Source organism: Nerophis ophidion, linkage group LG13, assembly GCF_033978795.1.
Source record: "Nerophis ophidion isolate RoL-2023_Sa linkage group LG13, RoL_Noph_v1.0, whole genome shotgun sequence".
Taxonomy (NCBI): domain Eukaryota; kingdom Metazoa; phylum Chordata; class Actinopteri; order Syngnathiformes; family Syngnathidae; genus Nerophis; species Nerophis ophidion.
In genome coordinates, this window is record NC_084623.1 from 6,501,828 (window position 1) to 6,528,004 (window position 26,177).

Consider the following 26,177-nt stretch of genomic DNA (forward strand, 5'->3'; position numbering starts at 1 on the left):
TATATGATTCATTTACTAGACTGTGCTATTTGTAAATTATGTTTCAGTTGCACTTACTACCATTGGCCTCAAGATGGCGCCAGTACCTCAGCCAAGTCCAGTAATACCTTTCCAGAAGCATTGCATGCTTTAACCTTCCTCTTGTGTTAGCTTTCTGTTAGCATCTCTTATGTTAACGGGTCGGTTTTGACCCATGTTTTAAATCAGCTGTAAAATACACTACAAACAATTATCTATCATCCAATTTGTTTCTCATCTCTTGGTTACCTTGTTAGGCTTCCTTATCCTAGAAAATATTGGTTTTAATATTTTTGGTTTGGGCCATTGGGCCTTTTTTTTGTCAGTATACCCCTCGATTTCATTTTTTTAAAATGGTAAAACGAACCTCAAGAGAATCATATAAATAAAAAAAGGTTGTTGTGTTACCTAACTATTACTAAGGGGTATTAGAACACATCTCTTAAATAAATGTGTTGTGTTTATTTTTTCATTTTAAAAATTTTAACTATAGTAACATCTATGGTGTTACGGGTCAATTTCGACCCATGTATATTTACTTCAAGAAAAAGGCTAAAAAGTATTTTTTTCAGCAACAGAAATCCAACATCAAACAAACAACCAATCAAGCAAATGAAACCAAGAGAAATAGATTACTTGTTCCAAAACTAATAAAAAAACAAAATCAGAGTGGCAAAAAGTGACACTTTTAGTGTCCGTCTTTTGTTTGTTTTTGTACAGGATAACAAGGTAAAATGAGAATCCACTAAAGCTCACATGATTGGGAGAGGAGCTGGTTGTCAGTGTGTTCAGTTTTGGCTCTTATCATTGCTTTATCATCTTATTTTTATAACCGGGTCGAAAACGACCCTAACAACACCAAGGGCATAATTTCTACCAGAGCATTTTATAATTTAGTGAAACAAATTTAAATGTTTTATTTTGTTGACAAAGAGGTTCCTGACAAAGTCAAAAAGCTTTGATGCAAAAAAAAATAAATGTATGTGGTGTTTTTATGCATTTAAAAACTAAAACAGGTCAAAGGTTAAACCAGGGGTCGGGAACCTTTTAGCCTGAGAGAGCCATGAAAGCCAAATATTTTAAAATGTATTTCCGTGAGAGCCATGTAATATTTTTTTAATACTGAATACAACTAAATGTGTGCATTTTTAAGTAAGACCAACATGTTTAGAGTATAATAAATCTCCTATTCTTTTTAATACCATTCTTATTCTGAAGTTAACCAATAATAAATCAAACACTTTTTACCATTAATGCGACTTCTTGAACAAGTCTGCTAGAAAACGGATGGATGGATAAAATGCTTGAGAATGTTTTATATTTTGATCGGTATTTTTAGCACTGTGATTACTAGCGTAATTATTCATAATTATCGTGTTAAGCCAGGGGTGTGCAAACTTTTTCCACTGAGGGCCGCACACTGAAAAATCAGAGCAAGTTGGGGGCCATTTTCATCATTTTTATTTTAAAAACCAATACAATATATGTATAAAAAACATACATTTAAGCCCCCACTCAGTTATGATCCCGGGACCCCAAAGGGTTTTGGTCAAAAAAAATATTAAAAATGTGTCATTATTCAGTATTATAATTTTTATTTTTATGGAAGTTTTAAATTTCTAGATCAACATTTGAAAAAAAAAATGGAAAAATGACAAAATATGCAATATTTTCACCCAATAACTTTTTAGGTGGAATATTTGAGATTATATAATAATTGGAGCCTTAATTTTGGATTTTGATTCATTATTATTTTTGGAGCAATGACACTTAAAAACAAATTACACTAAAATAATTGGTATCCAAAAGTGTCCTACTTACTAAAGTGTTGAAAAATAAATTATACATTTTATTTACCGTTTACTTTTAGCACAATAATCTCGAGATCAACTTCAGATATATCCGTCAATTTTAAGTTTTATTGTTGTGTATGTTTTGTTTGTTTGTTTTAGGCCCTCTTTTAAAAAAAACAGCTCAGTTTTTTATATGGTAAAACACAAAATATGCAACATTTTCCCCAAAAAATATCTCTAAGTGGAATATTTAATGTGATGTAATCGAAGCCTTGAATAGGTCAATAATTCAAAATGACATTGATTTTGATTCATTATTATTTTTTAAAGAAAGAAACAGCCTGCATGGCAGCTTTGTGTTATAAGAGTAAGCATTGCAACAAAGTCTTGTTACATTTCACTCGTTTGCTGTTTTATACCACTTTTTATGTTTTTTTTTTAATTTTTTAAATTGTATTCTTAAAATGTGCCGGGCCCTGTGTTAAGCAATGTCAGCTAAGATTTATCTGAGAGCCAGAAGAAGTCATCAAAAGAGCCACAGGTTCCCTACCCCTGCTTTAAACAATCTTGGGGCCGTTTATTCTATTTTACATTTCCAAAACAATATATTATTCTTATTTTATTCTTAAAACCTTTAGGGCTCCCCTCAAGTTTGATCCAAGGGACACAAAAGGACCTCAGTCATTAAAATGGTAAAACATTAGCCATGTATTATTTTTTGTTTACAGTACATCTCTAGATCAACTTCAAGTCTGTCTGTCGACATAAAGTTGAATAAAAATAATAATGTTTAATGTTTTATGCCTTTTTTTTTTAAAGACAACCCAGTTTTTTTATGACATAAGCACAAAGTATGAATTCATTTCCCACCAATTTTTTTTAAGTGGAACATTTTATGTGAAGTAATTGGAGTCCTAAATAGGTAAACAATTCATAACATCATTGATTTTAATTCGTTATAATTCGAGCATTTACAGATTAAAAAACAAACAATCACATTATTACATTTCAATTATTTAAAAAAAAATATATATTTTTTTGAAAATTATGTAACGAGTAAGAATCACGATTTGGATGTGAATCTATTTTTTTTTGCATCCCTAATTTCCAATCAGTTTTTGGAACGGCTAGCACCCTTTGGAGGCGCTCCAAAAAATATCCCTCTCTCAGCTATGGGTCGCAGCAGTACTCAGTTGTAATACGCTTTTCCACCACTTGTGGCAGTGACGACAAACTTAAACAAACAGAAGAAGTCTGGGGTTTCCCAAGCGCAAAAAATATGAATAAAGTGGCGAAGCTGTATTTTCATTTGTACTTTAATTTTATTGACAGTTTATTTAAGAAACTTAAATTTTTAATAATTTAGTCAAAATTCATAATTTTTTATAGTGTGTAATTGTATTTGATTTTGGAGTGCTTTTTTTTTTTTGCAGTATTATTTTGTAATCAGCCTAACCTAAGCCTTGATAATAATCTTTGTGATGAACACATGCTGTCATATTATTTAACAAGGGTTGTTTCGTTAGACTGAAAGGAGGTTAGATATAATAATTGAATACCGTGCATATCAAGATGACTAATTCGGTGTTAATATTTAAACGGGCCTCTCTGTAGTGGAAAAATTGGGCCCTAAGAATTTCTGTTATAGGTTTCACAGTAAGTGCTGAATTGAACAAAAAAAAATTAATAAAATAGTTCCATCACACAAAGATTTCAAGCCAAAAAAGTATGCACACTGCACAATTAATATTACAACTACTATTACAATGAATATTAGAAATGAATAGAAATAGTTGGAAGAATTACAAAAAGATCAAAGAGGCTTTTCTTCAATTAGTATTTGATGTTTTACAGTCCGTACATTTACCCTTTTATGTGGGTGGATCCACAACGACCACCTCCAGGGTGTTATTGAAGATAACCCTCCCATTGGACTCCCGGGAGCAGGCGGGGTCTCGCAGCAACTTCAACACGTCAGCCTTGAGTTGCGGCGGCGCCGTGTGACCGAAGCGATCCACCTCCGTGAGGAAATCGAGCAGAAGCTCGCCGTTCTCGTCGCCCTCTGCGAAACACTCGGTGATGTCCATCTGAGAAGGCAGCGCGTAGCTGGCGTATTTGGCTCCCACCGAGTCCAAGAAGACTTTGACGTCCGCCGTGGTGACACACTGACTTATTTCACAGGCGCACAACTGACTACGGAAAGTCCTCCACAGAGTTCCCCAGCCGCTCTCACCTGAAGGGGGACCGTATATTAAACAAGGTTGCAAAGGTTTCCCACTACGGCCTCGGAAGTCTTCAAAATTCAAGTGTGTGGGAGGGTGTGTGTTAAGTGTATATTCCGGAATCACGCATATTTTATAACATATTACCATATTTTCCACCAGTATATAAGCTGCACCCACTACATTGTAGAAGGAAAAAATATTTCCCATATATTAGCCGCCCAAAACTATGAGCCGCAGATTTATATATAATTTGTACGTAAAAAAATATGTACAAATATATATTGATTGATTGATACTTTTATTAGTAGATTGCACAGTACAGTACATATTCCGTACAATTGACCACTAAATGGTAACACCCCAATAAGTTTTTCAACTTGTTTAAGTCGGGGTCCACGTTAATCAATTCATGGTAAATGGTATGTATATACATACATATACACATATATATATATATATATATATATATATATATATATATATATACAGTATATATATGAACACACACACATATATGTATATATATATATATATATAATATAATGTATATATGCAGTAAGAACTGTATATATATATATATATATATATATATATATATATTAGGGCTGGGCAACGATTAAAAATTTGAATCGAAGTTAATCGCACTATTTCTCCGATTAATCGCGATTAACTGCATTGTATACGCAAAGCCCAATAATGAATTCAAAAGTAGTGTGTAGTGCACCTTTATTGGAATATTCTCCCACATGAACAAAAGCGCCAAAACATTTGTTGTGCAAACACAATTTAAATCAGTCCTTGTTAAACAGTAGCAGTTAAATAGCATATTTGATGAAAATCAACTCCAAAAATGTAAATACAAACATTTAAGCTTATTGCCACTGCCAGGGTATTTAAGTTATCCTGTTTGTTATGGAAAATAAATATAATCTACATACAAATCTCTGAGCCACAATCATAACATCTGAACAGGCAATTTCTGAAGTAACAGCAGAAACATTTTTTTTATCAGGGATCTTATGTTTAAAAAAACCTATATTATAGGTAGTGGGCTGTTTTAGGGAATTTTTGATCAAATTATCCTTACTAGCAATATTAATAATGTTGTGTTTATTCTGCGTAGTGGACTTAAAATAATTATGACCATATCTAGGAATTGATATGATGGGAATTTTCCGATTGTTTGCTTGGTGCTTTGATAAACTGAAGGCATCATATACATGGTACTATATTGTGATGTTATGAGCCAGGGAAATAAAGAACTACCCTACCCAGCATGCAACAGGAGTGACGCGGTAGCCCGGTATAGGTTGTGTCGCCATGACGACATCTTGTATGTTGTGATATGCACGCTCTGAAAGCAAACGTTAAGAACTCAGCCAACACTCCTGGTCTGCATTATTGATAAATAGACAGACAACACATATACTCCGCTGCTTCACAGGCCGCTGGATGTAGCCGGCAAAGTATTCCCATGCTAGCTAGCCGGTCTAGCAAGCACGCCTCATTCAGTCCAAAACGGCCCGATCTATCCACATTCAGAATTGTCTGGCGGTCGTAAGTGATCCCGGAGTGACCACGCTGTAAGCCAGCCATGAAATTTGCAGAATTGTCCGGTATTTTTGCCAAATGTTCCATCTTTACCAAGAGCCCCTCCACGCCGAAGCCCGTCCGGTTGACGCCATCTTTATAAGAAAAGGCGTTAACAAAATAAAAGCATGTAAACAACATGCGCGAATGTGCGATAAAATAATTGTCGGCGTTAATAGATTGATGAGTTAACTCATAATTAACGCATTAATTTGCCCACCCCTAATATATATATATGTATATATATATATATATATAAAATACATGCATACATATATATGTAATATTACACAGTTGCCTATGGTGATATTTTTATAAATGTATATTCATTTATTAGAGCATTTATTTTTTACTCAAACAAAAAAAAATGCTTGGAATATATGTCATATATAATATTTGTTGCATGGTCAGATAATTTTACAAGTTAAAAAGACACACAATTTAATTCAGTCCATGCAAACTTTCTCTCAAAATTGAAAGACTGAATACATTTAGTAAAGAAATTAAAGTACTTTATTGACGCACAATATTTTCAGGCTTTCCCAGGCCTTGTAAAGAAAGGATTCTTGAACATTTTAAATTGATTCAGAATTTTAATGAATATTAATTGCGATCTGAATGTATATTGATTTTATTCCCCACAACCCTAGAAACACCCCTAGAAAAACCTCCCTAAGTACATAACGTGATGTTTTCCTGTTAAATGATGTTTAAAAACATAAATTCATGTCAAACAAACCAAAAAAAAAACATACCAGATACCTTCTGGTTCTGGTATAACAGACTTCTACGATCAAAACATGTACTTTTTTGTCCAACACAGCCCATTATATTTGCATATAAGAACATATTGTTTGGTTACACAAAGAGAGAGAAAATAAAGGATGAGTGAAGAAAAGAAGGGACTGCTTACCAGACACCAGAATAATGAGAAGCTTCCCGTTCTTGTCAAGGAGACTCCGGAAGAATCTGATGGTGGCTTCAATGTCCGCCACGTAGTACAGCATCTGTGGATTTCACCACGGATAATGAGCTTGACACTTGGATTCATGGACGGCCTGATTAGGACCCGGCGATAGACGGATATTCTAATGGTGGTAATTGTTGCCAAGCACCCAAGTAAAAAAAGAAACAAAGAGCCATGACCTAAAAATGTCAGAAACTCAGTCAGTCGGTGAGACGGACCTGAACCATGTGGATGAAGTCCGCTTTCTTCGTCATCTGCTTTGATTTCCATTGATCCTCAAACTCCGAGGAGGTCATCTTGTTCCAGTTGAAGGTGATGTAACCTAAGTCGGACCTCTGCGCCACCAACACTGCATGGGCAGGAATGGTATTTTCAGGTAAATTTGAGCTGACTCTGCTTAACACGATAAATAATTAATAATTCCACTTGTAATCAGTGTTAAAAATGATGTTCAAAATATAAAACATCGTGCATTTTTAATCCATCCATCCGTTTTCTACCGCACCTGTTCAAGAAGTTGCGTTGATGGTAAGAAGTTATTTATTTATTATTGGTTAGTGTGGGGCTTGCCCTCCTGGGGGTTCTTCAGACCACCAAGAACCGACATGAGACCCTGTTTCAGGGTTACAGTATTGTTTCATTTTTCAATAAGTCTCTCAGTTGCTTTCCAGCAATTGTCTTTTTCTCTTTCGTTCTGGCTCGCGCTCTGGTTCCAGCACCAACCCCGTCTCTCCTCCTGGCTGCTGCTTATAACATAGCGACAGGTGATCCGGGTGGGCTGTATACGCACCTGTCGCTGATTTCGAGGCCGGTCCTGGCAACACCCCGCTTCGCTGCAGGCCCGCAGGCCACGCCCCCTCCACAGTTAGCTTCAGAATAACAATGTTATTACAAAGAATAATAGACCTATTATACTTTAACAATGTTATTCTTACTTAAAAATGCACACGTTTAGTTGTATTCAGGGGTTAAAAAAAACATTTTACGGCTCTTTAGGAAATACATTTTAAAATATTTGGCTTCTTGGCTCTCTCAGCCAAAAAGATTCCCGACCCCTGGTTTAGGGCGTTCCCACCAGTGACGTGCTGTCAGGGTAGGCAAGTGAGGCAGTGCCTCACCTGCCACCAGGTGGCTTAGCCATGAGATGTTCCAAAATGAAGTAATAAAATAAAATAACTTTTAATATTTCTCTTTTGGTTTAATGCTTTCTATGTGGTTTTGGTGTGGTTCCTGTATATTTTGATCATTTTCATGGTCAAAATCGCGGAAATTCCATGTTTCCTGATCAAAACAATGCAGCAGATGAGAAGTGAGGCAGACACAGGCGGTGCCTCCACGGCTACACACTGTGTGTACTGGGAGTGTGCGTGCGACGGCGAGCATGCTTGTTGTCACGGGAATAAGGAAGGCCATGAGGCAGCAAATACCTCTGCCTCAAGGTAGGGGATGGTATATTGTCAATGCCTCAGCAGTACTCTGACTCGCCACAGTGGGAGAAGTGGGGGCGCTCAAGCTAGCAAACACAGGTCTCTCCAGCAGTGCACTTTTTTGGGGGAATTTTGCCCATCGTTCACCATCAATACGAGGGACAAGAACACACAATTTCCATTCACATTCAATTCTACCTCTAATCACTTTTAAAAATGCATTAAAAAATGCCAACAATACCTCATTTACCTTCCTTAACATGTAGAGACATTAAAGTTAGTGATATTCTCTGCATTTGACCCATCACCCTTGATCACCCCTCTGGGAGGTGAGGGGAGCAGTGAGCAGCAGCAGTGGCCGTGCTCGGGAATCATTTTTTGGTTATTTAACCCCCAATTCCAACCCTTGATGCCTGAATGCCAAGCATGGAAGTGATAAGTCCCATTTTTATAGTCTTTGGTATGACTCGACCGGGGTTTGACCTCACAACCTTCCAGTCTCAGGGCGGACACTAAACACTACGCCGCTGAGTAGGTGTAGACATTGTTATTGTAAGAGCGAACACAGAGGAACCTTTTTTTTTTTAGCGTAGTAACACACTGGCGTCATTTTTAGCCATAAAAGCTATCTACGGAACGAGATAAGCTAGCAACTGCGTCAACATGAAACGTGTTTTAGAGTTTGCGATAGAACACCAATTTGTACTGACTGAAAATCATGAACAATTACATTACAGTATCTGTAGAGCATTAGCCCACATTTCATGTTTTGTTTGTACACAGATAGCCAGACAGCATACTGTATGTACTGTAGTTTTAACAACACACATGACGTGCTGCTTGTATTGTGATTAATAATAACGTGTGACTCACACGATGGATAGTTTTGCGTTTGGTCTAGCTGGCCGGAGACATTTTTTTCCCCCCTGCTTATTTCGCTAAGCACTCCATTTATGTCAAAATAACTTGGCTTCAAATTCCACATTTTGCAGCTTTGAGTCATTTTCACCTCACTCTCTCGACTTCCGTCTGCTCCAACTTCTCACTCTTCCTTTGTGCTCGCTTCTAGAAGCAGCACTTCATCCTTATTCAATATTTACTTTTCTAATCAGCCTGGCCTAAGCCTTGATAATCTTTGTGATTAGCACATGATGTCATATCATTTAATTAGGCATATCCTGTTAAACTGTAAGTATTGTAGGTTAGGAATAATTAATGAATATGATTAAAATCCAGTGTTAATATTTGAGTGGCCACTCGGTAGTGAAAAATGTGGGCCCTGAGCTTAAAAAGTGGAGGAAACCCCGCCCTAATCGATACAGGTTTGTACAAGTTCTATTATACTGTTGAAAAAGAAGATAAAAAGAATGTTGATAAAGTGCGTAATAAAAACCTGTCATTGAATTAATGCGCTTTGCTGTACCCGTAAAAATTAATGGCCGCGGCAACCTTGCACAAAATGTATAATCATAACGGCGCCAAATAAGACTTGGAATTACTCCACAAAGTCAAAAAGAATTGCAGTAAAACAGAAGAGTGGAAGTGCTGGGACAAATGCTCAGTGTGAGTGCTGCTAAAAAGTGCAGCAACCTGCATCCATTTGGGTTTTGTCAAAATCAATCAATTTAAAAGGTTACGTCTCACTCTGCTGTATCCTGCCAACTTGGGAGAAAAAGCTCTTTTTCTCCACATAATCAGAGAAAGATTCATTTATTAATGCTGCAATTAAATTACTGCTCTTGTACAAAGTACACACTGGAAAAATACTCACAATCTCACATATATCCAATTACTAGTCAAAATATATAACAGACTACAGATGTCCGATAATGGCTTTTTTGCCGATGTCCGATATCGCCCAACTCTAAATTACCGATTCCGATATCAACCGAAACCGATATATACAGTCGTGGAATCAACACATTATTATGCCTAATTTTGTTTTGATGCATTAAACCAGGGGTGCCCACACTTTTTCTGCAGGCGAGCTACATTTCAATTGACCAAGTCGAGGAGACCTACCTCATTCATATTTATTTGGTTATGAAAGAGACATTATTTTTAACAAGTTAATAGTGTTTAACGATAATACAAGCATGTTTAACACATATAGATTCCTTTTTTTCACGAAGACAAGAATATAAGTTGATGTATGACCTGATTCTGATGACTTGCATTGATTGGAAACAGACAGTGGTGATGATAACGTCCACATTTTCAAATGGAGGAGAAAAAAAGTCCTCTTTTCTGTCCAATACCACATGAAAGTAGTTGGATTTGGCATCTCATTTGTCCAACTTGCATATTCGTTTTTAAACACTTAGTTATGAGAGTAGCATATGTGTGTGTGGCCCTTTAATGTGTGACAGCAGGTGAGTGATGTCAGTGAGTGTGTGGGCGAGAGAGGAGAGGGAGCGGCCGCTGAGGGCGGGGGAGTGGCTAGTGTTTTTGTGTGGGATTTTGACTGTGTGCAAGATGTAAAGAAAAAACCACGATTTGCAACTAATCGCTGGACTCGTCATTTTGCCCTGGAGTCCGGAATTGTAAAGTGAAGGGTGTTGCCCCGAGAATCCATTGGCCCTGGAGAGTTGTCTCCCCTGCGCTCCTCGACTACCGTCTAGGCGCCGGATGCAGGAAAGGTGCAACAACTTTATACGAAATATATTGGCATCGAACTCCGTAGCTTGCTAGCTTGAGCACGCTAGCTTTCTGAGACTCTTAATTTGTTAACACAGGCAGGATGAAGCAGGTCTTTTATGGTGAAGACAGGAACTGTGCAGTCGGTCTTTGGAGTTTTGACAGCAGGTACGGCCCAAGAGTCTGTTGAAATAAAAGTGTTTCTCTCGTCCTGTCAGTAGCAGCCAGCGTCATCTAACAAGGGACGGCGTGGCCCAGTGGGAGAGTAGCTGTGCGCAACCCGAGAGTCCCTGGTTCAATCCCCACCTAGTACCAACCTCGTCACGTCCGTTGTGTCCTGAACAAGACACTGCACCCTTGCTCCTGATGGGTGCTGGTTAGCGCCTTGCATGGCAGCTCCCTCCATCAGTGTGTGAATGTGTGTGTGAATGGGTAAATGTAGAAGTAGTGTCAAAGCGCTTTGAGTACCTTGAAGGTAGAAAAGCGCTATACAAGTACAAACCATTTATTTATTTATTTAAGATCCTCGGGTGCCGAGAATGTCAAACAACTGACGAAAGTGAAGTCTTGGTGAAGATTGATGATTGCTCTTTTTTGTGTCTATTTTTTAATGCCTGGCTTGTGTTCGACTGACACACCCTCCGCAATCGACCGGGTAGCTCGCGATCGACGTAATGCCCACCCCTGCATTAAACAATGTAACAAGGTTTTCCAAAATAAATCAACTCAAGTTATGGGAAAAAAATGCCAACACCTTTTCACATCTTTTTTAAGGAGCGCCGTAAGTGGCTGATCCGTTGGCGGTCCCGTCTTGTCCCCCTTGTAACGTATGTCTGCTCTTAGTGGGACCGTGCCGAAAATGTAATTTCAGAATTTCAGTTCTTATGTGTCTTGTACATGTTAAGAACGGACAACAATAAAGCTGCTGTCTGCTGTTAGTAAACCGAAAAGAAAGGCTCGTAAATGGAGGTTCCACTGGATAAAAGTTGATTGTGAGCAGAAAAAATTCCGAGATGATACCCCACCTTTGTAGCTGTAAAGCTGCTGGCTGCTGGGTTCCACCACCTGGTGATCCACCGTCACCCCTGGGTGTTTCAGACGCAGCTCGGAGAACATCTCCAGGTCAATGTGACCTGCAGTCATCAGCACGCAGAAGCAGAAAGCAAACCTTAAGCGGATCATTTCAGGGTAACGGTTTTTACAATTGCATTCAAATCAACTTTATCGCAGTTCTTGTTTGAACATTTACAGCCCCTTATGGTCTGTAGCATCACAATGTTGTATGTAAAGTATGGGGACTAAATAGTGCAGTTAAGGGCTTGATTTAGACCGAAATAAAAAGTACAAGTTGTGTACTTGTTCACAATGCTGAGCAGCATGAAGTGAAACAATCGGGCTCCACCGTCTGTGACTCAGGTTAAAGATTTAACGGAGACCTTAACAGATGGATAAAACCCTTAGGAGTGATACATGTTTTTATTGCTGTGGCCCCTAAAGAGTCACTGAGACAAGAACGTGTCCGCGGCCAAAGTGTCCTGTGCAGAAGTTAATCAGTTATTTACTGTGAAGGTGCCTCCAATGTGTCTTACCATCGCCGCTCCCAACTCCTATGACGTTAAGGTGGGACTTCCCATTTCCGATGCTGAGGAGAAAGCACAAAAAAAAAAAAAAGACTTTTTTTAAAAGACGATTCATGTTGTCTAATTATTTGTACTAAAGTATTCCATCCAGCATGTGAGATATCCAATCATATAAATGTCTTATGGAGACATTTAAATTGACATGTTTACACCACAGGGCAGTATGTGTAGCACCAAGTGCATCACCACTTATGCTAAGGTGTCAGAACAGGGGTGTCCAAACAGACCACGGACATATACATACATATACATATATATATATATATATATATATATATATATATATACATACATATATATATATATACACATATATACACATATATATATATATACACACACACATATATAAACATATATATATACACACATATATATATGCATATATATACACATATATACATGTATACACATATATACACATATATATATATATACACACACACATATATAAACATATATATATACACACATATATATATGCATATATATACACATATATACATGTATGCATATATACACACACACATATATAAACATATATATACACACATATATATATATATATATACACACATATATATATATATACATATATATACACACATATATATATATATACACACATATATATATATATACACATATATATATACAATATATATATATATATATATACATACATATAAATACACATATACACATTTATACACACACACTTGTATTACGTACATAAACATACATACACACATATACACATACAGTATATATACACACACACGTATATTACATACATATACATATATATACATACATAAACACATACAGTATACATACACACACAAATATATATATATATATACATACATACATTTTATATATATATATACATACATACATTATATATATATATATATATATGTATATACGTACACATACATGTATACATATACACACATACATACATATATATATGTACACACACACACACACACACATACATACATACATAAATACACATACAGTGTATATATACAAACACACACACGTATATTATGTACATATACAACCATATACATGTATATATACATACATACAGTATATATACACACATACATATATATACACACACACTTACATACATATATACACACACACACATTCACATACATATATATACATACATACAGTGTATATATAGACAAACACACACACACTATATATATACGACTTGTCCAGGGTGTACCCCGCCTTCCGCCCGATTGTAGCTAAGATAGGCGCCAGCGCCCCCTGCGACCCCGGAAGGGAATAAGCGGTAGGAAATGGATGGATGGATGGATATATATATATATATATATACATATACACACACACGCACACAGATGCACACGACCACACACACACACACACACACACACACACACACACACATACATATAGACACAAAAGGAAGGAAGGATGGTCAAGTATACACTGGACAAACTCAGTCTCACCAAGTATATATTTCAAATTTCTAGTCAAAATATCTAAACAGACTTTACTCAAGTCACAATCCCCCGGATAGTACATTTTCAGTGACATAACAACTTGTTATAGGCCATGGACATTCTGAGGGGAAAAATACTACTTTCGAGCATCACAAGTTACTTGTAAGTATAGCTAATAATAGGTTTTGAATGCTAAATTCTTATTACAATATTTTTTTTTTTTGCTCATTACAAACAAAAATAACTCGTACGAGCAAAAATTACTTGTAATGTGAGTATGAACCAGCATTGGAGAAACTTTTTGAAGGGGACCTTTCATGACTTCATATCTTCATTCAAAACACTTCCTTGTGGTCTACATCACATGTCATGGTGGGTATTTGGTCAAGATTGTTTTATAAATGTCTTCGCAATGCCTCCACGGCTTGATTTCAAATTTTCTGAACTTATGCAGATCCCAAATAGAGGACAGCAGGAACCAATTGGTACTGTAATGGCAAACTTTAGAGTTTAGTAATCTTATTGTCTAAATTACAATTTTAACTTAAATGTTTGTTTAGTGGTTCTTCTCCTTAGTTGCCTGGTGCCTGGGTTTTGCCAGAAATAAGAAAGTTTTATGGCCTTGATGCCTTCTTGGAGCCCATTAGAGATGTCTTGAAACCCTCACCTTCTCTGTGAATAGGAGAGAAGTTGCTGAGAAGTTGGAAGATCACTTTTATACTGTATTTGTCTTCTGGTCAAAACTCTCCAAATCTCCTTTTCCATGCTTAATCAAAATATTCCTGGTTTTGCTCATACCACAATCAGATAAAGTGTATTTTGCTCAATTTCCTTCCTCTGCCAGGATTGGACGTTTCGCCCCAAACCTCTCCTTCTTATCCTTACATTTCCCAAAGCAGATATAAACTTCTTGAAGATTTATTTGTCTCTCTCACTCTCCCGCTACTCGATCTTTCTCTCCTCCTTTCTATCTGTAGCTGCATAAAATGTTCTTCCATGTAAACTGATTTTACTTGAACTCTCAAATACATACTTAATGGACCTCAATGTTCTCTGGACAGTTCTTTATTTGATAATAAACATATCCAAAACAGTAAGAAAAGCTGGGTTTGAACAATAGGGCCCTTTTAAATAGAAATGTGATTGTGAATGGTTGCTTGCCACTACTCGAAGATGATCTGTAAAACATCATCTACCTCCATTATATGTTATGCAGACCACAAGGAAGTGTTTTACATTTATTAAAAAGTAATAATAATAATAATATGACTCCTTTAAAGGCCTACTGAAACTCACTACTAACGACCACGCAGTCTGATAGTTTATACATCAATGATGAAATCTGAACATTGCAACACATGCCAATAATTTAGTTTGCTAAATTGCAATTTTAAATTTTGCGCGGAAATATTATGCTAAAACGTCGCGTTATGATGACGCGTGCGCGTGACGTCACGCATTGTAGAGGACATTTTGTTCCAGCACCGTTCCCAGCTATAAGTCGTCTGTTTCCATCGCATTATTCCACAGTATTCTGGACATCTGTGTTGCTGAATCTTTTGCAATTTGTTCAATAACTAATGGAGACGTCAAAGAAGAAAGCTATAGGTGGGAAGCGGTGTATTGCGGCCGCCTTTAGCGACACAAACACAGCCGGTGTTCCATTGTTTACATTCCCGAAAGATGACGGTGAAGCTTTACTATGGAACAGAGCGGTCAAGCGAACACGGCTGGATTGGACCACACACACAAAGTACAGTGTATTATGCAGCGATCATTTCGAAAGATCGTGTTTCGAAGAGGGTCCCTTGCAAAGGGCAGAGATGGGCATCGCCCCCAGCCGTCGACTAGTGCTGAAGAAAGGTGCGGGGCCGACCTTCAGGTTGTACAGGTACGACCATATAATCTCACTAAAACACTAGTAACACAATAAGCAGATAAGGGATTTTCCAGAATTATCCTAGTAAATTTGTCTAATAACATCTAAATCGCTCCCACTGCCCTCGTCTATTTTTTTTTTGTAGTCCTTCACTCTCACTTTCCTCATCCACGAATCTTTCATCCTCGCTCAAATTAATGGGGAAATCGTCGCTTTCTCGGTCCGAATCGCTCTCGCTGCTGGTGGCCATGATTGTAAACAGCGTTCAGATGTGAGGAACTCCACAACCTGTGACGTAGCACGCATATCGTCTGCTACTTCCTTACAGTCACGGCTTTTTTTTAGCGACCAAAAGTTGCGAACTCTATCGTCGATGTTCCTATTAAATCCTTTCAGCAAAAATATGGCGATATCGCAAAATGATCAAGTATGACACGTAGAATGGACCTGCTATCCCCGTTGAAATAAGAAAATCTCATTTCAATAGGCCTTTTATGTGCCCTATAATCGCCTCACATATGAAAAAAAGATTGAAAAAAGACCATTCATTGGCAATGCGCCTTATAATTCGATACACCCTATGGTCTGGAAAATACAGCAAATTTCAACCAGTTTGCATTTTCCACAAAGCAAAGTAAGGATAACTTAACCCTTTCCTATTCTTCTCATACTCCACAACAAGCGGAGGCTGATCCGCCTCCGCTTGGGATGGTTTCCTGTGGACGGGACTCTCGCTGCTGTCTTGGATCCGCTTTGAACTGAACTCTTGCGGCTGTGTTGGAGCCACTATGGATTGAACTTTCACAGTATCATGTTAGACCCGCTCGACATCCATTGCTTTCGGTCCCCTAGAGGGGGCGGGGTTGCCCACTTCTGAGGTCCTCTCCAAGGTTTCTCATAGTCAGCATTGTCACTGGCGTCCCATTGGATGTGAATTCTCCCTGCCCACTGGGTGTGAGTTTTCCTTGCCCTTTTGTGGGTTCTTCCGAGGATGTCGTAGTCGTAACGATTTGTGCAGTCCTTTGAGACATTTGTGATTTAGGGCTATATAAATAAACATTGATTGATTGATTGATTGATTGAACTAGACAAATTGATCAGTCATTTTGCAGGTTTTCCGGGGCTCGTGGGAAGCCTGTGCATGAATTCCGCATGTAATAAGATGTTTCTCCATCCTCCTACTGGACATGTTTGGGTGTTTCCTTTGAAGGATCTTCGACAGCAAGTAATCTGTGCAGCCAGGCAAAGGCAGTCAGACAGTGCAGCCCTCGCTATTGTCACCTGTGAAATCGATTTTCTTGTTAGCCCGGTGACATTTTATTCCCTTTGGATCCAGCGTTTTTCGATCCGGAGGAAAATGAATCGTCCCTTCTTCACTGCTGAAGTTAAAGTGCAGAAGCATTCATGCTGCAGTATATTATTACATAACATATATGGTGATATAATCTTGATGATTATTGGCGGTGTCCAAAGTGTGGCCTATAGGCCATTTGCGGTTTTATAGCAATTTTTTTTAAAGGGGAACATTATCACAATTTCAAAAGGGTTAAAAACAATAAAAATCAGTTCCCGGTGGCTTGTTGTATTTTTTGAAGTTTTTTTCAAAATGTTTCCGGTCTCGGAATATCCCTAAATAAAGCTTTAAAGTGCCTTATTTTCGCTCTTTGCGAAGACACTGGCCATTTCCCTGTGACGTCACACAGTGCTGCCAATGTAAACAAACAATGGGAATACCACAGCAAGATATAGTGACATTAGCTCGGATTCAAACTCGGATTTCAGCGACTTAAGCGATTCAACAGATTACGCATGTATTGAAACAGATGGTTGGGGTATGAAAATATTGAAGAAGAAACTGAAGCTATTGAGCGAATAGCGATTGACGCTATTCATAGCCATAGCATGGCTATGAATAGCGTTAGCATCGCTGGTAAAATGTGCGGACCAAACGATCAGGACTTTCGCATCTTTTGACACTGGAGCAACTTAAATCCGTCGATTGGTAAGTGTTTGTTTCGCATTAAATGTGGGTGGGAGGAAACGTAATATAGTTGCAAATGCATCTGCAAGTTATCCATACATCTCTGTACCATGTCTGCTTTAGCACCGCCAGTAAATAGCATGTTAGCATCGATTAGCGTTGCATGTTAGCATCGATTAGCTGGCAGTCAACATCAACAAAACTCACCTTTGTGATTTCGTTGACTATCGTTGCAAATGCATTTCAATCAATCAATCAATCAATGTTTACTTATATAGCCCTAAATCACTAGTGTCTCAAAGGGCTGCACAAACCACCACGACATCCTCGGTGGGCCCACATAAGGGCAAGGAAAACTCACACCCAGTGGGACATCGGTGACAATAATGACCAAGTGGGACGTCGGTGACAATGATGACTATGAGAACCTTGGAGAGGAGGAAAGCAATGGATGTCGAGCGGATCTAACATGATACTGTGAAAGTTCAATCCACAATGGATCCAACACAGTCGCGAGAGTCCAGTCCAAAGCGGATCCAACACAGCAGCGAGAGTCCCGTTCACAGCGGAGCCAGCAGGAAACCATCCCAAGCGGAGGCGGATCAGCAGCGCAGAGATGTCCCCAGCCGATACACAGGCAAGCAGTACATGGCCACCGGATCGGACCGGACCCCCTCCACAAGGGAGAGTGGGACATAGAAGAAAAAGAAAAGAAACGGCAGATCAACTGGTCTAAAAAGGGAGTCTATTTAAAGGCTAGAGTATACAAATGAGTTTTAAGGTGAGACTTAAATGCTTCTACTGAGGTAGCATCTCGAACTGTTACCGGGAGGGCATTCCAGAGTACTGGAGCCCGAACGGAAAACGCTCTATAGCCCGCAGACTTTTTTTGGGCTTTGGGAATCACTAACAAGCCGGAGTCCTTTGAACGCAGATTTCTTGCCGGGACATATGGTGCAGGTAATCCATACATCTCTGTGCCATGTCTGCCTTAGCATCGCAGGTCAAATGTGGAGACACTCTGGCACATTCAATGGGGGTCTGGCGGCAGACACTTTGGCATCTTCGGGCCAGTGGTGCAACTTGAATCCCTCCCTGTTAGTGTTGTTACACCCTCCGACAACACACCGTCGAGGCATGATGTCTCCAAGGTTCCAAAAAATAGTCAAAAAAACGGAAAATAAAAGAGCTGAGACCCGGTGTTTGTAATGTGTTGAAAATGAAAATGGTGGGTGTGTTACCTCGGTGACGTCACATTCTGACGTCATCGCTTCCAGCGCGATAAACAGAAAGGCGTTTAATTCGCCAAAATTCACCCATTTAGAGTTCGGAAATCGGTTGAAAAAAATAGATGGTCTTTTTTCTGCACCATCAAGGTATATATTGACGCTTACATAGGTCTGCTGATAATGTTCCCCTTTAACTCTCCGCAGCACAATCATTAGTATATTAAATTGTTTTGCTAATTTTGCAAGTATACACGTCACCGTCAAAAATGTTGTTACTTGACAAATTCTGCTTATTAGTAGGGCTGGGCGATATATCGAATATACTCGATATATCTCGGGTTTGTCTCTGTAAATGGAACATGGGTTTTACTTGTATAGCGCTTTTCTACCTTTTTAAGGAACTCAAAGCGCTTCGACACTATTTCCGCATTCACCCATTCACACACACATTCACATACTGATGGCGGGAGCTGCCATGCAAGGCGCTAACCATGACCCATCAGGAGCAAGGGTGAAGTGTCTTGCTCAAGGACACAACGGACGTGACAAGGATGGTAGAAGGCAGGGATTGAACCAGGAACCCTCAGGTTGCTGGCACAGCCACTCTCCTAACTGCGCCATGTCGTCCCCCATTTTTCACAATTGTATATATATATGTATATATATATATATATATATATATATATATTAGGAGTGTGGGAAAAAATCAATTCGAATACGTTGTGCGATTCAGAATTGATTCTCATTTAAAAATAAAAAAAATCTATTTTTTAGTTTTTTTTCTTTTGTTTTTATCAATCCAACAAACCACTACACAGCAATACCATAACAATGCAATCCAATTCCAAAACCAAACCTGACCCAGCAACACTCAGAACTGCAATAAACAGAGCAATTAAGAGGAGACACAAACACGACAGAAAAAAACAAAAGTAGTGAAACAAAAATGAATATTATCAACAACAGTATCAATATTAGTTATAATTTCAGCATAGCAGTGATTAAAAATCCCTCATTGACATTATCATTAGACATTTATAAAAATAAAAATAAAGAATAGTGTCACGGTGGCTTACACTTGCATGGCATCTCATAAGCTTGACAACACACTGTGTCCAATGTTTTCACAAAGATAAAAAATAAGTCATATTTTTGGTTCCTTTAATAGTTAAAACAAATGTACATTATTGCAATCAGTTGATAAAACGTTGTCCTTTACAATTATAAAAGCTTTTTACAAAAATCTACTACTCTGCTTGCATGTCAGCAGACTGGGGTAGATCCTAATGAAATCCTATGTATTGAATGAATAGAGAATCCTTTTAAATCGGGAAAAAAATCGTTTTTGAATCGAGAATCGTGTTGAATTAAAAAAAAAAAGAAGATTTTGAATCGAATCGTGACCCCAAGAATCGATATTGAATCGAATCGTGGGACACCCAAAGATTTGCAGCCCTAATATATATATATATATATATATATATATATATATATATATATATATATATATATACATACATCCATCCATCCATCTCTTATCCGAGGTCGGGTCACGGGGGCAACAGCCTAAGCAGGGAAACCCAGACTTCCCTTTCCCCAGCCACTTCGTCTAGCTCTTCCCGGGGGATCCCGAGGCGTTCCCAGGCCAGCCGGGAGACATAGTCTTCCCAACGTGTCCTGGGTCTTCCCCGTGGCCTCCTACCGGTTGGACGTGCCCTAAACACCTCCCTAGGGAGGCGTTCGGGTGGCATCCTGACCAGATGCCCGAACCACCTCATCTGGCTCCTCTCCATGTGGAGGAGCAGCGGCTTTACTTTGAGTTCCTCCCGGATGGCAGAGCTTCTCACTCTATCTCTAAGGGAGAGACCCAAACTCATTTCGGCCGCTTGTACCCGTGATCTTATCCTTTCGGTCATGACCCCAAAGCTCATGACCATAGGTGAGGGTGATCGACCGGTAAATTGAGAGCTTTGCCTTCCGGCTCAGCTCCTTCTTCACCACAACGGATCGGTACAACGTCCGCATTACTGAAGACGCCGCACCGATCCGCCTGTATATACATAAGTTGTGAAAATTTACTGTACAGTATGTGGGCTTGAGTCCTAATACAAAAACCTCACAGTAATGTCTGGTTAAATGCTAAAAACATTGACTGCCTCAAAAAAACGGAATAGAAATGTACATGAAAATCGAGAATGTGGGATTTTACAATATTAACTATGACGGATAAAACACTGAATATTGACAACATATGCGAGTCACACCCGACATATTTTACAATCAAGCAAAACGCAACAAAAAAATTCAACAAACAGCGAAATTTGAACGTGAAGGATAAAAAAAAACCCCACCTACAATCTGATATATTGTGATATATCACTAATCTGCTTCTGCCTCTGTCCCCGACACCCGCATTCAGGCTGGCCGCTCTGGCAACACTCTGTGGAAACGCTCCACACCCACACTGCTCGGTGCCTCGTCTGAGCTGCTGATACTTAGATTACCATAGTAACCAATTAGATTACCATGGTAACTAATTATATGACCTTAGCAACTAGTATATCATGCAAAAGCGCAGATTGCAACCATTTAAATACTTTGTATAGTTCAAGACTTACGCTCATTTGAAAACATCACAGCACATCATAGTGGCAGCTACAGTTTTATATCTTAAAGATCTAAAAAAAATATTTGGGAACGTCCGGCGGGCCAGATTGGAAAAACTTAACGGGTCGCATGCGGCCACCGGGCCTTAATTTTCCCAGGTCTGGTACATGCCCACCTTTCTCTTCCCTCACTGTTGCTTTCCATACAAACATTCATTGCTGGTGTGTGAGGTTGATTACCCGGACAAGATGTCTGGCAGGACTTTGTGGATGAAGTCCTGCATGCACTGATGTTCCGAGGAGCGCTCCAGAAAAAGATGGAAGGCCTTCTGGTATCTGCTATCATCATTAACCAGACTCTTCAGTGGAGATGCCATGGCACAAAATCTGGCAATACAAAGTGAAGCAACAATCACGTTAATCTTACCAACCACCAGTACTTTATTTTGTTTTGACAATTTGACATTATTCTCACATGTAGACCACATGACGTCATCATAACATGGTTTGACTAGGGATGTTCTGATCGGGGTTTTATGCTGTGAGATCGGCCGATACCAGCACCGATATCAATCACATTATAGCAGGGGTCACCAATCTTTTTGAAACCAAGAGCTACTTTTTGGGTACTGATTACCAGTTTGATACACACTTAAATAAATTGCCAGAAATAGCCAATTTGCTCAATTTACCTTTAATAAATAAATCTATATATATCCATCCATCCATCCATCCATTTTCTACCGCTTATTCCCTTTCGGGGTCGCGGGGGGCGCTGGCGCCTATCTCAGCTACAATCAGGCGGAAGGCGGGGTACACCCTGGACAAGTCGCCACCTCATCACAGGGCCAACACAGATAGACAGACAACATTCACACACTAGGGCCCATTTAGTGTTGCCAATCAACTTATCCCCAGGTGCATGTTTTGGAAGTGGGAGGAAGCCGGAGTACCCGGAGGGAACCCACGCATTCACGGGGAGAACATGCAAACTCCACACAGAAAGATCCCGAGCCTGGATTTGAACCCAGGACTGCAGGACCTTCGTATTGTGAGGCAGACGCACTAACCCCTCTGCCACCTATATAAAAAAATGGGTATTTGTGTCTGTCATTCCGTCGTGGATTTTTTTTCCTTTTACAGAAGGTTTTTTGTAGACAATAAATGATGACCAAAAACACTTAATTGAACGGTTTAAAAAAGGAGAAAACAAGAAAAAAAAGAAAATTTAAATCTTAAAATCTTCAATTTCGACTCTTTAAAATTCAACCGAAAAAAAAAAAGATATCAACTAGCTAATTCGAATATTTTTGGAAAAAATAAAAAAAATAATTTATGGAACATCGATAGTAATTTTTCCTGATTAATATTAATTTTAGAATTTTGATGGCATGTTTTAAACAGGTTAAAATCTAATCTTTGTTAGAATATATAACAAATTGGACCAAGCTAAATTTCTAACGAAGACACATCATTATTTCTTCTAGATTTTCCAGAACAAAAATTTTAAAAGAAATTCAAAAGACTTTGAAATAAGATTTAAATTTGATTCTACAGATTTTCTAGATTTGACAAAATATATGTATTTTTAAATTTTAATCATAAGTTTGAAAAAATATTTTCACAAATATTCTTCATTGAAATAAAATGAAGAATTAAATTAAAATGTATGTATTATTCTTTACAATAAAAAAACACAAATTAACCTTTTAATAGGGACACAAACAAGTTTTGCATTGAAGATTGAACAAGCAAGGCTTATATAAAATAACTTTATAGAGTCATGCAAAATCGAGTTTCAAATAATAATAATAATAATTAAAAAATATCAATGGCATATCAAATAAAATTTAAATACAAATTTAATGCCTCCTTGCTATTTGCAGCCTTCTGAGGTAAATATCCAAATATATTGTAGCGTCCCGAAAGAGGTAGTGCTGCAAGGGGTTCTGGGTATTTGTTCTGTTTTGTTTATGTTATGTTACAGTGCGGATGTTCTCCCGAAATGTGTTTGTCATTCTTGTTTGGTGTGAGTTCACAGTGTGGCGCATATTTGCAACAGTGTTAAAGTTGTTTACACGGCCACCCTCAGTGTGACCTGTATGGCTGTTGACCAAGTATGCAGGCATTCACTTATGTGTGTGTAATATCCATCCATCCATCCATCCATTTTCTACCGCTTATTCCCTTTTGGGGTCGCGGGGGGCGCTGGCGCCTATCTAGCCGCATATATTATGCGAGTGGGCCTGCACGCTTTTTGTATGGAGGAAATGCGGACGTGACGACAGATTGTCCGGGTGGAAATTGGGAGAATGCTTGCCCGGGGAGATTTTTGGGAGGGGCACTGAAATTCGGGAGGATTGGCAAGTGTGAGAAATTGCGGTGTTACAGCGGCACCGCTGCTGTGTAATATCGGTGGGCCAGCTGTTGCCTCAAGGGCCAAATTAAATTACACGGCGGGCCAAATTTGGCCCGCGGGCCAGAGTTTGACACCCATGGTTTATATTATTGTATATACTATGTCGTAAAATCTGTCAGTTGAGTCGGTTCATAGGTTGCCTGTAGGACAGGGGTGTCAAACTCAAATACAGTCCATCCATCCATCCATTTTCTACCGCTTATTCCCTTTTAGGGTCGCGGGGGGCGCTGGCGCCTATCTCAGCTACAATCGGGCGGAAGGCGGGGTACACCCTGGACAAGTCGCCACCTCATCGCAGGGCCAACACAGACTAGGGCCAATTTAGTGTTGCCAATCAACCTATCCCCAGGTGCATGTCTTTGGAAGTGGGAGTGTGGGCCAAAATTTAAAACTGAACAAAGCCGCGGCCCAAGGTTGAACAAATTAACCTTTTAGGTGGTAGCGTGTATTGTAGTGTCCCGGAAGAGTTAGTGCTGCAAGGGGTCCTGGGTATTTGTTCTGTTGTGTTACGGTACGAAATGTGTTTGTCATTCTTGTTTGGTGTGGGTTCACGGTGCGGCACATATTAGTAACAGTGTTAAAGTTGTTTATACGGCCACTCTCAAGTGTCACCTGTATGGCTGTTGACCAAGTATGCATTGCATTCACTTATGAGTGTGTATAAGCCGCTTAAATTATGAAGCTGTATGGAGGATAAGCGGACGTGACAACAGGTTTTACAGAACATTGTTGTCCGGGAGATTTTCGGGAGGGGCATTGAACTTCGGAAGTCTCCCGGGAAAATTGGGAGGGTTGGCAAGTATGAATACTAGCGGTGAATGCGGTGTTACAGCGGCAAAGCCACTGTATAATACCGGCGGGCCAGCTCTAATGTTTATTTGATATTGCCTCAAGGGCCAAATGAAATTACATGGGGGGCCAAATTTTTAATGTCCAGCAGATGTCAGTATTTAGTGACACAGTATTGACACAGTATCAATACAGTTTTGCTGTGTGTCGAAAAGATACATGAAGCCTCATCAACCCATGTTTACCGAACATGAACAAAAACAACACAAATTTGATTTTGAAAAAAATAAAATATCGACCAAATTACTCCAGTATCAATCATTTATTGATACACAAGCTTCGTCGATGACGTCATAGCGTCTCGTATCTGACGATGACTATTCAACGAGCGTGGAACGTTTTTCGAACGGATTATTGATTATTAAATGAAATTGATGACGTTATACCCACCAAAGCGACACCATAGACGACGAGTCCGGGTGCAGGTCGATGTCGTTTGTTCGAGAAAGGCGCCTTTTTACGCCGAGCACAAAGGCGGAAGTAGGAACCAGGAAGTGGACCGTAGAAGAAGACGTTGGTCACGAGGTGCAAACATGACGTCATACTAACATGTCGTTCGGGTGCAGGGTTTTGATTGAAAAAGACAAATGTTTGCATACTTACTGCGCGCTTCTGCGAGCTGCAGTCCGAGCTGGAAGGAAGGAGCAGCTGTCAAACCCTCCCACTGCTTTTTAGCCACTGCCTCTTTTTCTGCAGGTTAAAGGTACTTCAACACTTGTTTGGTTAATAAATCAACCAGTATGTGGATAGTAACTATCATAAATACATGCAGATATTATCCGTGTTCAGCATTTTTTTTTTTTTTTTTTTTTTTACAAAATAAAAAAATATATTAAAAACGGACCCAGCCTATTTTGACTTTTAAGTATAGATAGATAGTACGTTGATATATATATATTAGGGGTGTGGGAATACGTTGTGCGATTCAGAATCGATTGTCATTTAAAGATATATGTATATTTTTTTATTTATTTTATCCATCCATCCATCTTCTTCCGCTTATCCGAGGTCGGGTCGCGGGGGCAACAGCCTAAGCAGGGAAAACCAGACTTCCCTCTCCCCAGCCTCTCCAATTCCAAAACCAAACCTGACCCAGCAACACTCAGAACTGCAATAAACAGAGCAATTGAGAGGAGACACAAACACCACACAGAACAAACCAAAAGTAGTGAAACAAAAATGAATACTATCAGCAACAGTATCAATATTAGTTATAATTTCAGCATAGCAGTGATTAAAAATCCCTCATTAGACATTTATAAATTTAAAAAAAAGAATAGTGTCACAGTGGCTTACACTTGCATGGCATCTCATAAGCTTGACAGCACACTGTGTCCAATGTTGTCACAAAGATAAAATAAGTCATATTTCTGGTTCGTTTAATAGTTCAAACAAATTTACATTATTGCAATCAGTGGATAAAACATTTT

General features: G+C 38.9%; 1 protein-coding gene across 2 annotated transcripts; it reads right to left on the bottom strand.

Moving 5' to 3' along the window:
- Window positions 1–1,462: 1,462 nt before the first annotated feature.
- Window positions 1,463–25,438, bottom strand: hnmt (histamine N-methyltransferase). 2 transcript variants are annotated; one of them, XM_061918316.1, is made up of 8 exons: window positions 25,351–25,369; window positions 25,138–25,200; window positions 21,720–21,866; window positions 12,247–12,299; window positions 11,683–11,790; window positions 6,812–6,942; window positions 6,540–6,633; window positions 1,463–4,044 (listed from the first exon to the last, which is right to left on the bottom strand). In XM_061918316.1, exons 3-8 carry the CDS (start codon window positions 21,854–21,856, stop codon window positions 3,683–3,685), a joined length of 885 nt encoding a protein of 294 aa, XP_061774300.1. In that variant the 5' UTR covers window positions 21,857–21,866; window positions 25,138–25,200; window positions 25,351–25,369; the 3' UTR covers window positions 1,463–3,682. The 2 variants fall into 2 exon arrangements, with proteins under 2 accessions (XP_061774300.1, XP_061774301.1); XM_061918317.1 differs by lacking the exon at window positions 25,138–25,200 and having other exon boundaries at window positions 25,351–25,438.
- Window positions 25,439–26,177: the final 739 nt, after the last annotated feature.

What these genes read in the sequence shown, in the direction of transcription:
- hnmt (XM_061918317.1), bottom strand. Translation starts at nt 21,856, where the DNA reads ATGGCATCTCCACTGAAGAGTCTGGTTAATGATGATAGCAGATACCAG. An exon ending in AGGAGTTGGGAGCGGCGATG is followed by an intron (nt 11,791 to 12,246) that starts GTAAGACACATT and finishes TGATGACTGCAG; the next exon opens with GTCACATTGACCTGGAGATG. An exon ending in TCTCATTATTCTGGTGTCTG is followed by an intron (nt 4,045 to 6,539) that starts GTAAGCAGTCCC and finishes GTCCCCCTTCAG; the next exon opens with GTGAGAGCGGCTGGGGAACT.